Source organism: Siniperca chuatsi, linkage group LG23 (genome assembly GCF_020085105.1).
Source record: "Siniperca chuatsi isolate FFG_IHB_CAS linkage group LG23, ASM2008510v1, whole genome shotgun sequence".
Lineage (NCBI taxonomy): Eukaryota > Metazoa > Chordata > Actinopteri > Centrarchiformes > Sinipercidae > Siniperca > Siniperca chuatsi.
In genome coordinates, this window is record NC_058064.1 from 8744705 (window position 1) to 8765193 (window position 20489).

At 40.9% G+C, this 20489-nt stretch overlaps 1 protein-coding gene across 1 annotated transcript in view; it reads right to left on the bottom strand.

Moving 5' to 3' along the window:
* Positions 1-20489, bottom strand: part of snd1 (staphylococcal nuclease and tudor domain containing 1) — a 172981-nt gene that overhangs the window by 50698 nt on the left and 101794 nt on the right. The window contains exon 17 of the mRNA XM_044185773.1: positions 10900-11088. Coding sequence (XP_044041708.1) covers positions 10900-11088 — 189 coding nt within the window. The remainder of the gene's footprint in view (positions 1-10899; positions 11089-20489) is intronic.

Here is a 20489-nt window from a genome sequence, read left to right on the forward strand (position 1 = left end):
AGCATAACGCACAAACAATACAGGAAACCAAATGACACGAGAACACAAGAATGAGTAACGTACAGTAGCTAGCAATTGTTATCCAGTGAGTAGTTCCAGTGTCCGCTTTATCAAACATCCACTATAAGACAAATGAGCAGGAGAATGTGTCTCAGAGAAAAGGCAGGCATCCCAACTTTTTTTGAGGCACTCTTGTTGGATTGATGCACAAAGATGACAAACCAGAGGACAGTAGAAGAAAAAACGCATTTGCATTCTCTTCACAGACAGAAAGAATTAGAGAGCATGTGAGGTAAAGGGAGAATAATAAAGAAAATGCCTAATTCAGGGCTTACACATTGGGAAAGTGTAAAAAGGACGAGGGCCAAAAAGAGGGTGAATTAAGATGATAGCGTGGAGATACTGAAGAGCAAACGAATGAGAGAAAGAAACAGTGGAGGAATTGAGGAGGGGAAAAAAGTAAGAAAAGCATAAGAATGAGAGGCAGTGGGGGAGCCATAATGAGGCAAACAGAGGAAAAGAATAAAAAATGCATTTAGGAGTGGAATTGGCTGCTCAACCAAGACCAGTCTGCCAGTCTGTGTGGAGGACTCTGTGTGCCGGAGCAGGTAATAAAGAGAACTGATGAGGTGTTAGCATCCACACTGGCCATAAGCTTCTTCTCCCCATTCTGGCTAAGAGTAGAATGGCCTGATTTGCCTCAACCTAGACGAGGCTAGGAGACTCTGTATATATTGGAGTAACAACAACAGCAACATAATAATCATAAATAATAATGCATATTTAGCAAGGTCAGAGGTGTCAGAGGTAACAAGCACATGTCATGGCCCTTTTAGGTGACAACAGGCCAGTGGGGCAATGTCAACAAGGTCTGATCTTAATGCATTGGAACTAATAAAACCAGAACTCATTAAATGGGGCAAGGTTTGAACCACCAACCAGCAGCAAGAGCATTTAAATGGTGCCCTCAAGAAACAAATATTTAGCATTTCATTAGACAGCAGAGAAAAGCAAGGGAAGCAGGGAGAAAAAGGGAGGGGTATTTCACTGCCGACCCATATTAAATGGAGTTAAGTGTGGCTCCGAGCAGGGGCCCTAAAAAATGTCAAAGTGTGTGTAAATGACTATAACTTGTGTGTGTCTTATTTTTAGAGCAAACACGGATAGCCCACACTGTTTTCTTTCTCCCCCTGATTAAACAAGGACGATTAGAGAGGACACCTGAAGCAGGGCGAAAATGTGCAGACTTGATGTTTTCATAGCGTCTGCCTGATGACTCCAAAAATAAATAAATGTCAGTTATCTCCGGTGGAAAATGCCATCACTGCTTCTACCCATAATGGATGTTCACATGAATGGTGTGGCCAATACATCATGGCAGGGTTGTCTGTACAAATTGCTGCAAGGTCACAGGAATGTCACCAATACAAGCTCATCTGAGTTATCGTCTAACAGATCAAATCCTTTAATCCTTTAAAGTACTTAAAGACCATGTAAACTAAGTGACTTTTTTAAATAAAGAATTAACAGAAAAAACACATCTAAAAAGGGTATTCCAAAGGGAATCTTTTCAAGGATAAGTAGTTTCAGATAAATATGTACGGCATTTCAATAAACACCCAGAATATTGCATCAATTTATAGCCGTTGTACATAGTAATAACCTTTGCAGCAACTGACTAATCAAAGCTCTGCAGTCTGTGGTCAGATATGCCGTGTTAAAATTCAAGGTTCGCTGCCTGTATTCCATGCACTCATTCTAGTGGAGGTAAGAAACATTCAGCCACAACCAGTGCTGAGCAAACCAAGTGGAAAAGTGTCTCCTTACAGTGTCCCAGGAGGGAAAGACTGGGGGAAAAAAAGAAAAGAGAACAAATAATCTGCTAGCCCAACTCCAGTCACTGCTTGTCCTTCACACACATTTTCATCAGCAGAGATGGGGGAGAAATTGGGGCAGAGGAGGAGAGAGAGAGAAAAAAAAAAAGAAAATAAGAGGGAAGCCCCAAGATATGAGAGGCAGGGGGGACGGAGAAAGGGAGGCGGGCAGACCTGGGGGTTTGTGTTTTCTATTGCGGGTGGCGGAGCTGAGCGTGTTAATCAGCCATAATGCAACACACTATGTCATATCACATTATGCTCTCTGCCAGCGTTTCACCTCCTTTCACTCTTTTCAGCCCTATCTCTCCTCCCGTGGCCTTAGCCCTTCATCCAGAGAGCAGAGTGAAGGGGTGGGGGGTGTGCAGTGGGGTGGGGTAGGGGGGACTGCCTGAGTTTTTCTGCACCGATGAACCAAAGGCAGCCGCAAACCTGCCCCTGAGGACCTCTGCTAAGAGCCCGCAAGAATCCTGTGCATGAATGGAGAAGGGAAAGCACAAGGCCAAGGACATGCAGACAAATGCATTTAAACACATGCGCAGGATCATATCTATAACGAACACAAATGCAAGTTAAAGGAAATGCACAAACAAAACAATGAAACATGGACAGTTAAGGACCATATACACAAAGTAGTACACAAAGTAGACAGATGAAACAAATATGGGCTACTTCTTGTTTGTATGCTTCATCAAGTAGAATATTTCATCTGTGTGTGTTCCTGAGGATTGTCCTGATGTCCTTGTGGCTGGATGCATTTTTCAGATGACATTTTCAAAGTCAGCATGTAATCCTGCAACTCATGTACATGTATAATTCAGCACGCAGAAGGTGAGACTGCTGAGACGGACTCGCTTCATTGAGTGTGTCTTATAGCTTTTAGTTTCTTGCTCATCAAAACCAGTTTGTATGCGTCAGTTTGCAGGTGACCGCCATGTGCACGAATGCACAGCCTGTGTGTTGGATGGAGAACAGCAGATAAAGATGGAAAGAATGTTTGCATGTGTATTCACAAGACTGCGAGTGGAGTTGGCAGACTGCTAAATTTGCAGCTTAGAACTGGGGAAGTGGAGGAGAGAAGGAGAGAGAACAAACTGGGAGTTGGGGTGTAAATAACAGACACATCACTGGACCCAGTGATCTCTTTCAGTGGGAGGGGGGCATGTCACCGGAGAGTGTGCGCATGTGTACGTCTGTCTGCACATGCTCAAAGTGTGTTTGAGTAAGCAGGAGGAAGACAGTGAGAGTATGGTGTGTGCACGTGTGGCGCCTCCTTCCATCAGCAACCAAGTTTGTGTGTGTGCGGATGTGTACACAGCACACTGAGAATCATATTATGTAATCTTTTAGCCATATGAAAAAGCCTCCATCAGCTCTTTGCTTTTGTGTGGTAGGTGGTTCATTTTGTGCACAGTGCTGAGAAGAAAGATGAAGGCATGAGTAAACTTACACTCACGCAAACAGGCACACAAACATTATGGCATAGTAAACAAACAGAAAGGAAATGGTATGCAGTCAAACACAAATACACACATTGTGCACATATGAACGCAAAGACACATTGCAGACACACAGACTGAAGCCTGGGAATTTGTGGTATATAACAGAGGGTATAGTCCTCTCCATCTTATCCAGAGATGTGAGGTCTCACCACAGGTCACCTCTCCCATTGTGGCCATCCTGCAGGCAATAATGTCCCCTTCCTGTGTAACCACTGTCCTTTCACACTTGCCAACAAACCCTGCAACCTTCATCTTGCTTGTTTATCGACACACTGGCAATGGGGCCAAACGTTCTCTCACTGAACGTGTTGATGACTTCCAGCATGGGATAGGGTCCCCTGAGCCACTGATCTGAGAAGTGTCCAGCTATCACAAAAGCTTTAATATTGTTCTGCTGTCTTGTATGCCGTTGCTCGGTACTGGCAAGCTTTTGTGTATTTTATTCTGTGAATACTGGATTGTGACTTTGCCAATATTATCTTTTAGGAATGAATATGCAAATAATTAGCCAATCATATGACATCTATATAGATTAATAAAAACTTAAGATATTACACTGTACTTTATTAAACCAATGTAAAGTAATAATCCTGCTGTGGTATCACAGTGTAGCAAAAAAAGTTAAAGTGCTTGAGGCATATTCATTAGACTGCAACAGTTATTTTCTGACACTGCTAGTTAGCTTGTGCTGCAGAGGTATCCCGCTGTCTTGTGCTCTGGTTTCTAATGCTGTTTCTGAGTATTAATATAATCATCATAATCATCATCAGTAGTAGTGGTAGTACTCTACTAAATACCTTTTAAAAAAACATGGGTAACATTTTGAAAAGACCACATACATAGCTGGATCATTAAAACCTGGGCACAAAAGATGATTTGGCCACAGTAGGCTGAGGACTGCTGCACCATGAGTCATCAAACTGTACAAACCTGTTCATTGCTACTCACAGCTAAAACACTGTGTTCTAGTGAGCCAAAGAGATAATGTTGGCCCAAAGAGAAGCCAAGACCTTGGAGTTTAGTAGTTATTCGACTAGTGATTGCTGTAGTGCTGCACTTTTTAATACTGTGGACGATATATTCGTAACACAAGCAAGACTAGAATAAATAGATTGCCCATGGGTGAGGTGATGTACTGTGACTTTTGGCACAGTTTTAGCCACTCATCTCCTAAAGGGCAAAAAAATGCAAACCACCAGCGACAATGATTCTCCTGGCCCTCCATCTTAGAGATCGCTGAGCAAAATGCTGCCACTGACACCATTTCATTCTCTCATTAGTTTTCTGGTATTTGGAAGCGCCTCTGCATATACCTGACACTCTAATGTATATCATCAAGTAAATAAACCACGTCTCTTAAGAAACAATACTCATAAGGACTGAAATAGATACAGAAATATAAGTTAGAATTGTAACATTTGATCTACAGGCATTTTATTATATGTAGAAAATGTATTATTTTATTTTATAGGTATGTGACATGTCTGAATATCTATTGGGTGTTGTGACATTAGTTACCTTGAATAAGCAGCTTTAAATACAGCACCTGCATTATGCATGATCTGCAGGATACACGCAATATGTGTGTGCTGAAAGTCTTAAAGCTTAAATTCGAGGCCCCTTCACTGGAGGAAAACATGGACGGACAAAAAAAGCTAAAGCAAACCTCAAAACTTATGTTGGCTGAAGTGCAAGTTTATTAAATTAAGATGGGGGAGCTGGAACTAAAAGTGCCTTTTTTAATCCAAAGTTCACCCATTTAAAGCCTCACAATGGACTGTTCTGAAACCGTTCCAAAAAGCAATTGAGAGAATGCAAACAAGTTGTGCATGCTAGTGACAATGAGAATATAACCAAAGCTGCAAAAATATATCACTATATTAAATAAAACTTAATCCCAACCTACAAGGGAGACTGTGTTGCACGCAAAGAGGTCAAGAATTCAGAGACGCAAATAACAATTTCAGACAAATGGATATCCATGTTTTAAGAAATTAAGTTTTTAGATATAATGTGTAATCAAAGAAATCTTTCTGGCATTACCTGACACAAAAGAAGTAGCTTTAATCTACCCATAGGCCATATAATCTCAATTTCTTTTATAGTGACCAAGACTGGAGTTAGGAGGATTATAACATGATAAAAGTGATGTGGCAAAGAGTTGGACTAGAAGAGAGGGAGAGACAGAGACACACACACACAGTGCCCAAGAAATCTCCAAAGTGGCTTGTAAATCTTAAAACATCAGCACTTTGCTCCTTAAGAATAACTTCCTCCTCAATCCTTTCAAACACAGCTGGGGCATGAGATGCTATTTCCTCAGCCATCATTCCTGTTACCTCTCAAATGGACTGGACAGGTATCTGGCCCGGTCATTAATTGAATATCACTTTCTGTGGTTGGCCATGTCATGGACGTTGCTCCTGTCTCAACACCATACAGCCTCCATTTGTTAAATCACAAGGCAACAATGACAGCAGTAGGCAATAGATAGGAGAGAGGGATGACTGGAATAGTAATACAGGTGCAATCATCCTGTTTGCCCCACAATGCCATTAAGGCTCAATTCTTCACAAGGCCTAATTTGTATGAGGAAAGTAATAACAGTAATGATTTCATGTTTGCCAGAAATCTCTCTGCAGAGTGACGACAGCCAAGGACTACAACCAAAATGGCTGAAATTAAGCAGCGATAATTTGCAGGAGCAGCAACAAGATTTGGCCAAAAGAGACCTAAATTGGTGAAACAATGGGTGGAGTCAGCAACAGAATGAGTCAAATTTACTTTGGATTTGACTTGAAGCCTCTGTAGATAAGCTACTTCAATATTGATCCCTAGCATTTTTCCATGATATTGCCTGATGACTGCCACAGGTTATTTCACTATGAGAGGCCAAGAAAATGGGAAGGGAAAGAGAAAAAGATTGCAACCCTGAAAGCGTTTCAGTGGCTTCAGGGCTCAGGAAAGCACTGAGAATGATATTAATAGAAAAAGGACTGTCATGCATGAAAACCAAACAAGGCTGATTGTATGCAATTCTACATAGACTATTTACAGAAGGCTGAGAATTAGCATGCCACATACATAACAGAAAATGGTCTTTCACTGTACAAATCATGCATTTCCTCTAAATTTACTGAATGTAAATCGCTCCAGGTAAAACATACAGTACCATGTTCTTAGAAATGCAATTAATGGAACAGGACAGAATTCAAATCATAGCTAATCCTTGAGAATAAAACCAGTCCACTAGAGGTAAACTTCCTCCAGCCTGAACTCAGAGACACAAGCCTATTAGCTTTGCTAAAAGCCCAATTATCTTGATTCATCCACAGCGTGTTCCTGTTTAGCCAGGTGTGTGATGGGCTGACTGCTGAGAAGACACAGCTTAGATGGGAGGACAGGGAGATGTTTCTTTTTGCACACTTTGAAAACAGTAAGAAATCATACATAAAAAGCAGGTGGATTGGGGGGTGGTGTTGAGATGTTTGGCTTGCAAGGCAAGCCTTTTGACCCTTGAGAGAGCGAGCCAAAGGCAATTGAAGTGGAAAAAGGGGACAAAAATTGTAACGTAGCGATATAATCAGACATGCTTACAATGCTAGTCAGCTAATCACAGTAAATCCAAGTGCTGTGATTTGCTTTTTCAGTACAAGAAATGGTTGGTCTGAGCCATGTGTTAAAGTATACTTGTGAGCAGGCCCTTGGACGAAGTGACTCTGGATTCCACCCAAAAAAATAAAAAGAGAAAGCCGAAACAAGATTATGTACTTTAATCAGGCTCCACCAAGGACACGTCACCAAGCTCAATGTCAAAACGATGCTGCTTCAAGTGCTTTGACGAGTGTCGATGATGGACGGGTGAAGTATAAGGAACAGCAGCTCCGGATCCTGGGTTTAGGCATCAGAGGGAATTTATTTATTTATTTATTTATTCCAAAAAAGGTACGAGTGATGCAGCTGCCTGACTCACTCTGACCACAGTCCAGGCCAAGGAAGGAACCATCCTGCAGGATCCAAAAACTTTAAAGCAGCTAAGGAGAACAAGGGCATGACACAGGGCATCTCAGAAGACATTAATCCAGTTAATAAGAAGGGATTCAAAGATGATTAGTTGAAGCAGGAGAGGGAAAAAAAGAGAGGGGGAACAAGTGAAGAGGGTAAGCATAAGGATGTGAGAACATTGAAGAGGTTAAAGAAAGACAGTGGTCTGTGAAGAGGGCTGAGTAGGACTGAAGGAAAGGGGCGGGTAGTGATGAAAGGAGGAGAGTCTCGTGACATGAAATATCTTTAAACAGGGGTTGTCATATCCTCTTTCTTTCTCCACTCCCTCTTTTCCTTCTTCCTCTTTCCCATTCGGAGACCCATCGGAGTGTGTTAATCTCCTTCAAGGTTGGGTAATTACAGCAAAAAACCCAAAAACCTCTCAACAGAAAGCACTCTCTGGTTATTATTGAGGGTCGATTGTTGATTCCCCTCTTCATAATTGGGCTACTGCAATTAATATTGCCTTAAAGCTTTAATATTGACAGAAAATGCACTACCAAAAATCATTCAACATTGGCGGATGGTTAAAAGCTCTGACTTGCAGAGAAAACCATGAGCTTCCTGAGTAAACTGATTTCCCTCTCATTATCCCACCTCTTCATTTCAGCATATTTCATGTCATTTTTATTGTTTGAGAAATTTCAACAAAAAAAAAAAAAGGAGGGGGAAAAAAGGCCCTTGAGCCACAACCAAATATTGACAAACACAAACCACACCTGTTCACTTGTAGGGGAACTTAAATGAAAGCTACAGCCAATGTCTCAGCAGTCGAAATTTCTGCTCCCAATCCACTTTGAGCCAAACTGCTGCTATCTTGTCAAATTTATTTCTCTCAGCTGCAAAATGGGGATACTGGAACATCATATGAATAGCTGCAATGAGCTATCTCATATTACAATGACAAAATGCAGTGTTTTTGCAAGTCTTGTTTACAGAGAAGCCTGGTAAGCAAAAATGTATTTTTCTACCCCTAGGAGAATCCAAATATACACAAGAATGCTTTACAAAAATGAGGCAAGAGATATATAAGAGGGCATGAGCACTGTTTGGCAAAAACCGACTCACTGTTAAAAGAACATGTAATAAGTTTATTCAGTGTCCTGGGTCTGGCTGAATATGTGAATGTTAGCTCTGAAAGCATGACAGTAGGTTCTGACAGGGCTACACACTTTATGTAAACAATAGCTTAGCCATAAATAAACATAATGAACAGAATTAGGAATGTGTCCATGCCAACTTGAGCCTTCTGCATGTGTGGAGAAATGGCAAGATCAAAACATGCTGAGCTCTAAAAAGGCTCTTCTTCAAACCCTTTGGAATGCTTCATTTATAACACAATCACTTTGTCCCACTGGTCTCATTGTAGCAAAAACCCATATTCATTTAAGTCACTCAAACTAAGCAGTTTTGGTTCAGGATGCTACTGCATAAAGCCTCAATCCCCCTTGTTGTCCTGGGGCCCTACTGGACCACCAACGCAAAGTTTTCTTTAATGAGTGTGTGTGTGTGTGTGTGTGTGTGTGTGCATGCATACACACACCCTCTGAGTCCATTTCATTACAACAACCTTGTTTTCTTGTAGAGACGCCTGACACAGCAGTACCACTGATGTGTTCCATATCCACAGCCGCAGGGACAATAAAGAGAGGGCAATGAGAAAAGAGGAAGAGAGGGAAGGAGATGCAATCTATCCTACCTAGCCTCAGCCTACACACAGACAAAGACCAACCACAACTTCAAACGAGAAAGACAAAAAAAAATAAAAAAATTGCCAAGCTCTCAGCTTTTCTCGAGATGGTCTCTACGGGTTAATTAGAACACCAGGTCCCACCTCATCTGCCTTCAATTTGCATACTATGCATTCACACACACAGATACAACCAACTGCCCTGTGCTCCATTAACACAACACACTCTCCACTCACACACACACACACACACACACACACACACACACACACACACACACACACACACACACACACACACACACACACACACACACACACACACACACACACACACACACAAATCAGGCTGTGGTTGATCTGTGCACCGGTGCCTGTGGCAAACTAACATCAAATATAATCACTGTCTGTCTGGTTTACTCAGGCCCCATTCTGTCGTCTCTCCTCTCGGCCCTGTCCGCACTCAGGTTAGCTCAAGTCAAAACCTTGTGGTTAAAGTCAATCTGTCTCAATGCTGTAAAGAGGGTCGGAAACCAGTAGTGAAATTGTCATCAGAGGTGTCAGGAATGTGCCTCCTTGCTGCAGTTAGATTTAACATGGCAGGATCAGTGTGCTCACATCGCTGGCAAGATTTCTTTTTTTTGTAAATCCAGACAAAAGTTCACCTGCGCACCACCTTCAAGATTTTTAGCTCTCTCTTTCACCATTTTGAGAAAAGGAAGACACAGGTGGAGAGTATCTGTGAGAAAAAAAGAAGGAAGCCAAGAGCAAGAAAGACGAATAGCAACACACTGACTATGAATGTGATAGATTCAGAGAAGGGGAAAAGAACACAGCCCCTTCTTGGCTCCAGCAATACATCACGTTTATATGGGGAGAAGAGGCATTTGTGTCTCCTAAAAAGGACCCAAATAGGTAGGAGTGAGTGTAAAAGAGAGAATGGAAGAGAAGGTAAAATAAATATGTTACAGAGATAGAGAAAAAGAGGACAAGAATGACATCTGGCCAGGCAACTTCATACATCTGGCAGGGGTGACTTGTGGAACCATAATGAAAATGCAGGGCGAAATCAGAATCTGTGTGAGAGGCCTACATCCATCAAAGAACTCCCATTGAGGAAAGGAAGCTTCAATGATAACGGCAAATATGTGGCTATTCTCAACCGGAACCAACAGCTTTTTATGTTATCTCCCCTCATTTCTGAAGGATTGTCATTCCTGTTGACTGCATCTTTACCTCTACTAATGAACTGCTAACAAGTACAGATGTTGAAGGTGGAAGAGAGCTGGCCGTGTCGTGTAGCTGGCTGTGTCGTGTAGCTTGCAAGGATTGGAACATACCCTGACCAGAGCCAGAGAACAAAGTAAGGCCTTTTTCAGTTGTATGCAGCACAGACTAAAATATGTCCACAGGAAGCCAGACCTAGGACACCATAGATCAGAGATGTGAAAGGCAGCAAAATAAATCCTGATCTGTAACCCAGGCTGCAGTTTGCTTGTGAAACAAGTGCCTGAGAAACATGACATCATGGTCTTTGCTGGATGATAATACTACAAAACAAATGTATCTTGAGCCCTAACTTTTTCTTGATTTCATGCTGGATATCTAAGTCTTCCTTTAAATGAATGTCAGTGTCGGGATGAATGTGAGTAAATAAATTCAGGTGCCTTTTTCACCACTTGGAAGCTTTATGAAAACAGTTTTATGTCAGTTGGCAGTATAGTCATCACTCTGATAGTTTAATAGGATGTACAGTAGTTGTAACTTGTAGTATCTAAATGAGACCTACCTTCTCTTTCCTCTGTCGGCATGCTTCCTCTGCTGAGACCAAGGTTTTGTAGTAGGCGCTGCGCTCTGCTGTAAAGTGGACCTTGGACAGAGCATTTTCTACCAGCGCCACTGACAGATTCACACCCTCAATGTGCAGCCAGCCAATGAAGTTCCCTGCTTTGTCCATGCTCTCCACTTCAACTTCCACCTGGAACAGAGGAATAGAGGGGAGGGGAGGAAGGAGAGGAAGAAAAGAGGCCCAGTTAATGTTCTGTATCCAAGATTAGGTCTGAGAGGCAAGAGAGGCCCGTGAGCTATGTTGCTCAGGTAGGACACACACAGATCCTTTTTCATTCCTCTGTTGTGCATTTCCCACTCTGGTCTCGGTCAGCAAGGCACACTTTTTTTTTAACACAAAAAACCAGTAGTGGCCTCTTGTCTTAGTGTACACTGAGGCCAACTTGTGCTTGAAATTCTCAATTAAGTGCTACAGCTTTCAATAGGAGCAACTCCTATGTCTATTTGCAAACAATAATACTCTTAAGTGTAGAAATCCCAGAGTCTGCACAAACAGTGGCTTTAAATTAGTGTTGCATATGCATAAATATTGCCATCCTACTTTTTTGTAATGTAAATCATTTGCAATTAGTGACAGCCAAGTTGCAATTCCCTTAAGTTAACAAATGAGGGCACTGAAATAGCTAACCCTGCTGACAAGGTAGGAAAGATCTCACAACATTTCCCATGATGGACTATAACCAAATTCTGCCTATTCAGGCCAATTATCTATTCATTACATTTTGTTTCATAAGTGATGGACGATGAGAGGTGAGGGGTGGGGTTTGAATCTACCGATTTTTTTCCTACTCTAAAGCCTCAGTCAGCGAGAAAGTGAGAGGGCAGGTGTGCTGAAGAGATAGGGAGAAGTCAAGCGATTAAGACTCAGGCTACTTAGCCCTGCAGCCACAAGGGAAATCTGAGGGGAATTAAGTATGTAAACTGCTCTGCCTTGTTCTCAACTAATGTAAAAAGCTTTTATTAATGAATGTATAATCTCTTCTATTATTAAGCACAAAATTGACAACCTAGGCATACAGCAGCGAAAATACATATATTTCAACTTTCTGGATCCAGTTACCATTTGGATCAAGCCATCACTATCGAAAATGACTAAAAGGTGTATAACGTTCTGTTGTAACAACACTTGTTAAAAGTGGCACATCAATGCCACAATGGTTTAGTAAAAAACAAATGACTGTGGTTTGTGTCCCAAATCATGTACAAAAGTTTTCTGTTAAATAATAACCTTAATTACTGTAGTTGTTTCTAACATGTAATAAAGTACTGTAAAGGCTCCATAAAAGACAAAAGAGCAGCTGGGACATTTGTCTACCCGCCTAGGTCCTGACTGTGATACAATCTAAGTTCACTCATAGCTTATCTGCTTTCTCTTACTCTGCTTCTCTCTTCCTCTCCGCTATCTCAGATACTCACCCCATTTTATCTCTCTTTGTCTCTAAGTGCAGAAGCAGTTACATAACTAGGCTATTAGAGCACCACTGGTCCTCCGAGCACCCAAATGTCAAATGTGGAAGTGGGCAAGTGCTGGAAAAAGGCTAGAATGGCTTCAACGAACTTAACTGTCACAACTACCACTAAGGCAGCAAATGCAAAACAAAAATAAAACAACACTGACAACTAAAAACAACACTCCTAGCTGGGAAAAATAGAAAGCTCCACTTCCGGACTAAATCTGTTCCACAAGGTGTTATAAAATTTTATGCAAAAATCAGAACGATAAAGTCTGCACACTGAAAGCTCCTAAACCAAAAACTATTATCGCCACAAAAAAGGAGGATATACAGAGATAACTCCAGCTGCCTTTGTAGAATTAGTGAAAGACTTCTGGTTACCCATTTTTATTCTGATCAGCCTTCTGCTTAGCAGGGGAGGTCCAACGATCATGGTAATACAAGATTCGAACATAGTTCATAGGGGTAAATTACACACTCACAAAAATTTCATGTTTATTTGTTTCCATATTGCTGATAACTTACAATCCTTCTATTAAAGCTAAAAAAAAGCTCTACAAATCATTCCACAGAGAGAGTTTGGGTGCAGAAAGCTATCTTGAGGTGAAGGATATATTCTCTCTCTCTACCCGTATTCCTGTATACGTTTTCTTGAGGAAAATATAATTCTCCAGCCCACGTAGCAACTAGATAAATGTGAATGTCACTACTATGTGGAGAAATCACACAGCGGGACAAGTCAGATCAATCATGCTTTTATGAGGTCCGATGTGAACATGTGCCATCCAGATATAACAAGAGAGAGGTAAAGATATGGTGAGGGACTTGTTAAAAGTTAAATTATTGGAGACATGTGGTAGACTAATTTGTTGTATTATGATCGAAAGACTGTGTTTCTCCCCCGAACACTTATATGGGAAACTTCATTTACCACACATAGCCAACATTATGGAAAGAAAATTAGCCTGCTACTGACAATGGCACAATATGACTAGAGGCTTAGAGTAATACAAGTGTTGATACAATATGTCACACTTGTTTGTCCAGTGAGCAATCATTGCCAGTAATGAGAACTTCTCACGTTCTCTGTCTTGGTGATTCCTATTCTGCTTTTAGATTGTTTTAACTATTTCATATGATTTTATTTATTTTTAAAACATTACTTTTATCTATTATTCTGCAGTTGTTGAGGTGTGTCTGTAAGTAAGTTATAGCCTCTGACTTTCAGATATATGATAAGGGCACTGCTAATATATGTCAAGTTATTATCAGCATGTGTCATATTTTTGACATTATACAGAAAAAATAATTACTCAAGGAAATAATCAATAGGTTAATCTATTATTAAAATAATCCTTATTTAAGGATTATTGCAACCTAAGAGGAATCATTTCCCTCTCTGTTTCCTTACTTTGCATGAAGAAACAGTGCCACCCCAGAGCTCAGGAGCTTGATCTGAAGACTGAATTTCAGAGTTTTACAAATATATACATGTGGAATTTGAGTTCCTCCTCCCTATAAAGTAAATAGCTTTGGTCACAATGTGGAGAGGACAGGGGAGGCGGAGTGGAAACTGCTTTGAGTAGAGCCCAGATGGTTCCCAGTGGAGGCCTCCTCCGAGCCAAGATGGCTCCCGCCGGAACACAAATGGGCTCTGGTAATCTCATAAATGCTGGGATTGTGTTGACACAGTGGACAGAAAAGAGCAAAAAGGCAAAATACACATACACGAAAAGCTGTGCATGTGTGCGTGCAAGCACATACACATGCGCAATCATTCACAAGTACAAAAGACAAAGCCATTTGGTACCATTGAAGTGAAACCTGGCCCAAGGGCATGTTTTAAAACTGCAGCAGATTTAATTCACTTAGCTGTTTGACAGTGAACAAAAAATAAATAAAACAACAGACTGCAGTAGGTGACACGTCATGTCAGAGGAAAATGAAAGAATACAGAGGGCTGGCAATTTAAAAATTGGCAAGCAATGGGATTTCCTTTTATCACCACATCCAAACGAAGCACATTCTGAATACCTGGTGGGGGGGAAAGCAAATGGATAAATAACCAAAGGTTACGGAGAACAGGGTGTGTCCAGTTATGTGTCCAAGCCATTTAAGAACCCATGAGGTCCAACCTGGCACACAGATTAGAAGCTCAATTGAAGTACTGCTTCATGCAAACATTATGTGCTACGCATTCTCTAGCAGGCATAATACATAATGCAAGGCACAGAGAAGATGAATCTGTCAGTCAATGCTTTCAATCATCACTGATGGAAACTCTGCCGCTATTGCATTACTGCATATTCCAATTACTGAGATCACAGTTATCACCATAGAGATTTAAGTTTGCATGAGTCAAATTACCAGTTGTGGTCGTAAAAGTTTAAAGGCAGAGGCTTTGATGGTAGCATACATTGCATTTGTTCAGAGTGTATTCCAGGATGCTGGTGTGACAGTCAGAGACAGACACAGAGAGTGAGTGAGTGAGTGAGTGAGTGAGTGAGTGAGTGAGTGAGTGTACTTGACTGTCAAATAGGGCCCTATAATGTGCAGATGCAAGCAGTGAACACCAGGAAAACAAACTGGCAGGTGGAGATGTTTTGGCATGTCTTCATTCATTCTCATTAAGCAACAAGGAGGCGGCTGCTTTTATGGCTAATGTACTCAGCCACTTAGCTGGGCTCTCTCAAGTCTTTGTGTGTCTGTGTGTATACAATGAAATCAAAGTGAAAATATCAACAGTTTTTAAGCAGGAAGTCAGATGATGCAGGAGATCATATTTATGTAGTTGTGTTTGTGCGTGCTTGAGTGCACTTCCCTCTGTGTATTAGAGTGTTAAGGGATTAAGTGGTCATCACATTAATGAATATGAATGTAATGTGTGTCAGCACACACGGCTGATAAGACAAGGTAACGGGAGGCCAAAAGTAACTTACTGTAACAGAGTACCAGCATCAGTTTTTTCTTGCCATCTGTCATATTATCTGCTCATCTTTCTAATCACCCTGACTCAAAGACAACAAATAAGACGGGCAGACAGACAGAAAGAAAGTCAGAAACGGAAAGAAAGACTTGAGTCACTCCCACCTACAGCCCTTTGCTCTTCCAGTAGAATAAGCCATTTATCAAACTGAGCCTTGGAGAAGATTGAAGGAGTGATGTGGAGGGGTGTGTGTGTGTTCCTTTGTGGTGTGCTGTGGCAAAGAGATCAAACCTCTCCTAAGCAATGAATGATCCTAAGCCCTAGATTGAGGTGCCAAGTGGGGAGAAGGGCAAAAATAGGGAGAGCAATCACATAATCTCTATGCCTTAATTCATATTCCTAACCTTCGCTATTCACTTAACAAAAATCAATGGCTCTGGGCACTTTATTCAGAGTCATGAATGTCACATGAAAAGGACAGTGTGTCCTTCTCATGGGCACATGTAGATTTAAGAAGAAGCTGAGCATTGAGGGGTCAGCCTAAGCCCGGTCTTGCGTGAAATCTCCATTTGGGAGTATAAATGGTCCCATCCAACAAAAATCTTCTCTAAATATTGCCCTTCTTGCTGGCTTATATGGATCATTTTTCTAAGTGGACACACAGAGTTCAGTTAAATGATACACTTGATCTCCCCCAAGCAAGATGTACATCCACAACTTTAAATCAGATTTCAACCAAAAATCAATATCTCGTAAAGATTATTCCTGTTGGGTGGAGATAATTAATGAAAGCTAAATTGTAAACTGAATCAAACTGTCCAGGGCGACAGATGAGCGGGGAGCAAAATAAATAAATGGACAACCACTACTAGGTAATAAATACACTGTTAGCTGTCATGGCTTTTAGCAACTCTTGTCACACTATGTGGAAGGGAACTTGCTTGGCTACACAGTGATTGTGTAATATGCGTGTGTGTGCAAGAGAGGGCTCAAAATCAGTGTTTTACTGTGGGTGTGCTTTAGATATAGAATTATGTGTGTGATTCTCTGTGTGTGCGCGCTGTTAGGTATGTAATTGTTTGCAAGCCGGAGCACAGGAATAACATTTCAGTAGTGCTGTCACTGTTTTGTGAGGGCACCAACAGTGTGGAAAGCGCTAACCAGAAAAAAATGAGGCTACATCCTTATGTGTATGTTGGATAATCTTTGCTCACAAAAAAGAAAGCTAAGAAAAATGACAAGCTGCTGAAAGAAAATGTTCTAACACCCTGAAGCCATTTACGTAGAAGTCAAGAGTGTTGTCATTGGACTGAAAAACACACACAGGCCGCATGCACTACGAGTGCATGTCACCCTCTAAAAAATCTTCCCACAGCCCATTATCAATAGTGCATGCATTACTAAAGGTCCATAAACTGCTGTTAATGGAACATAGTAACACAGCATGGCCAGGGAACAGGGGCATATGCTAAATCCCTCAAAGTAAACATTTGTCATTTGATTATGGTAATAGGAACATTTTCAGGTGTAGTTACCCTGATGCCCTACAGATAAAGAGACCCAACATTAACAAAAGACGCCTCTTTCTTAAGTGCTGCACTTGTTTAGTATCAATCTCCCTCATACCAGTGATTCCTGGGTATAAAATGGCTAAATGTGTTAGTATGTCACTATGGTCGAATCGAGAGGAAAAGGCCCGTCAGTTCTGTGAGAAATCTATAAATATAGAACACCTTTAAAAAGAAAAGAGATAGACACAGAGAAGAATAAATTAATAAATTAAATAAACCGCTATTGATCGCTTAATGGCATAGATCAGGCAGAGATGTAAATGGTGTGTTAATGGGGCCTGTAATTTAACAAAAAAATCTTCACATGGGGAGAAAAGCTACAGCCACTGTTAAAGAGAGGTGAGCCAGCAAACTGATGACCTGTGTGGTCCCCACTACAAAAAAAGGTAATAAGGGCTAGAGAGGGTAAAAGGAGGTCACCAATAATCGAACAGTGGTAAAATGCGGGACGTGAGACTGATAATGTTTTTATTGACCTATTTTTTTTCCAAATAGATATGAGAAAATTATTAAAAATTATTAAATAACAGACATTTTCAGTGTAACATGCTGTTGAAAGACACTGGGTGACCTCAAAAAACAAACAAACAAACAAAAAAAAAAACAGTAGGTGACAAGCCATGTCAGCAAAAAAGATTTGCTCAATCAGATAAAAAAAAATGACCAGAGTAGTCTGCTGGCACTTTAATTTTTGGCACGCAACGTATTTCCTTTTATCACCATGTCCACACAAAAGATATTTTAAAAAACTGGAGGAGATAAGGTGAAGCTTCCAAGTCGGTTATCCTAAACTGGTAGATACCTTTATGTGCGGGTTATTGACTGTGGCTGCTTTGGTGAGCTAGCAGTACAGCTAAGCTGTAGGCCAAGGACCAAACCTCTTGCACCAACCAATTCCGAACTAGGCTGATTCATTAATTATTGGTTCACGGGTTCAGGACAGATAGCTATTTGTCAGATGTTGATCGAGTTATGCCTGGGAGGGGGAGATTGTAAAATATGCTGGAAAAACCATGCTGCATTAAGTGTTTCTCAGCATCCCGAAAATGAGGGATAAGTAGTTCATGTTATGCAAAATACAAGGAATAAAACTGAAAGGGCTGGTCTAAACGAGAGCTTTACACAACTGGTAACTCTTTAAATTTAATAAATGGTTTATAACGCACTATAATGTAATTGTAAGCAGATGTAAGGACATTAAGAGTTTATTAATGTACAGTATTTGTCAGCAATTATAACTTCTCCCATGAAGATATCATTACAACTGTGTTTTACTATATTGTCATTCATGATCTGTTTATACAGCAGCCTCCAGTTCTGGGTGCCCACACGAGTTATAGTTGTTGACAAATACATGAATTAACACATATCTGCTTACAACTACATTATATATTATTATATATTCATAAACATTTATATACTACTTATAGTGTTGCCAAACAACTTTCCATTGTACAAGAACAACAAACACGGTGGAAATGGAGGGCAGAGCTCATGTTAAAAAGAAGAAAGAAGCTCTCCATTTAAAGCCTGGTGTAACATGAGGATTGGCCTCACCTTGGCAGAATATTGCTGTCCATGAGGCTCTCTGCAGAGCTGAAGTGTGTCTCAATCTGGCTGTCTAAACAATTTGGTGGCAGAATGACAGTTTTGGGACCCACACTGCTACTTCTTTACATGCCCACAGTCTACAGTTAAAAAAAATATTTTACTGGCATTAAAGCAAATTAACTAAAGTACCCTCAAGTCTTGCAGATTTGTGCTTTGCCCCGGCCTGTCCACCTGTTTCTGTAAATAGTCCATCTCTTTTAAATTTGCGGAGAAGAAATTCCACCAGTTGCTACACTTATGTAACAACCAAGCTAATAGCATAAGTGGGGAATAAAACAATCAACATTTGTTTTTCAAGAGTTTTGACCAATTTCTGCTAAGGTTGGTGTTGCTAGCAATAGAACAACAACATGCACACCGGACAGGGATATGTTTGTGTGGGTGCCTTTGTGTGTATAGATTCCTAGGGTGATCAATGTGACTCAGGGGGTCCCATGCATCACTGTCAGAGGCAGGCTGCTGTCTGTCGGTGGCAGGGTGTGGAAAAGTAAAATGGCTTCTCTAATGGCCAGGGTCATTAACGGTCAGGCAAACAAGCATGATCTCCACCATTAAACATGCCTGATGCCCATTAATGAGTTTTTCTTTTATCAATAGATAATTGATGTTTGCCCTGCATTACTGTTCTGACAAAACAGGTGAATAAAGGGAAGCTGGTGGAGAGGGTTAAAGAAGAAAGATGGAGAAGCGGACAAGAACAGGCTGAATGAGTCAGATATGCTTCCATTTAATGCACGTGGGAGACAAAATTATTTGGCACTGGTACATGTTTGAATCGGTTATATCCTAGCATCACTTGACTTTCAAGCGGAGATCAAACTATGTTCGCTCTATGCGTCACAGGGGAATTGCTGAGAAAATGGAGAAAAAGTACGAACAGCAGAAATTGATACAAGAACTTAGCTGTTGTTTTTCCTTGTGGTCCTCCTTAGTAAGAGTTGAGATCTTGACACAGGGTACATTAGACCAACTCCAATGAACACAAAAGACAAACTGTTACTGCCGCCACTAAATGCATTGATGTTAGCCATGGTGAACCCTTTGTTGTTGATTGAAGACAACTTTCACGTCTTTTGCCATATTTTCGTAATGTAGCAAGCCAAAGAAGTCTTTGGCCAAATTTGACATAGCTGGAGAAGTTGGGGGGCTTTTAAGGATGATTTCAATGTTTTATTAATAGATTCAATAAAAATGGACATGCATCAACTCACCCTCCAAACAATCGCCCTGTCAAGTCACGGTGCAGAACTCCTCCATCACACTAGACAAACTCAGCAATGGAGGAAGCTGGTATGATGCCTCCTCTGGTGCACTTCGGTCACTCTGGATTTGACGTTGTCGTTGTGTGTCGCATTGCGAGTCACATAAAAAGACACTCTGAAATCCGATTTGAGTGGCCAAAGCGTCTGGACTGAGACGCTTCTGTAGAAATCTGATTTGAATCACATTTCAAACTACCTGTGGCTTGGATCCGATTTGCAAAAATTGCATCTCATGTAGTTTTTTGCTGTCCAGACTTCCTAAAATCAGTCTGGATACAATCTGGATATGCCAAAAAAACGGATTTGGGCAGGCAGTCTGAACAAGGTCTACATGGTCTGTATTATAATTCAGACTACACAGGATGTGTTCTTTAATGAGCATACCCAAGAGTCAGGATTTGTTGTCTAATCATCTGTTTGTCTTACCGCAACAAAAAGAAAAAATACATTATTCAAGCTATATTTATTTAAGTCTATAGTCTAAGCTACAGCAGCATTGAGGAAAAGTATAAGCAAAAGAGTTGAACAGTCTTTGAAAAGGAGGGCTTTGAAAGACTTATGAAGCCTTCACAGAAAATGAATCAAAGCAAAGATGGAGCGAGAGAAAAGGCAGAGGTCAACAGTGAGTCGATCAGAGCAGAAGCTGGCGTCCTCTGCGAATGACCTACAGTAGACTACCAAACTACAGCAATAAATTATGTAGAGAT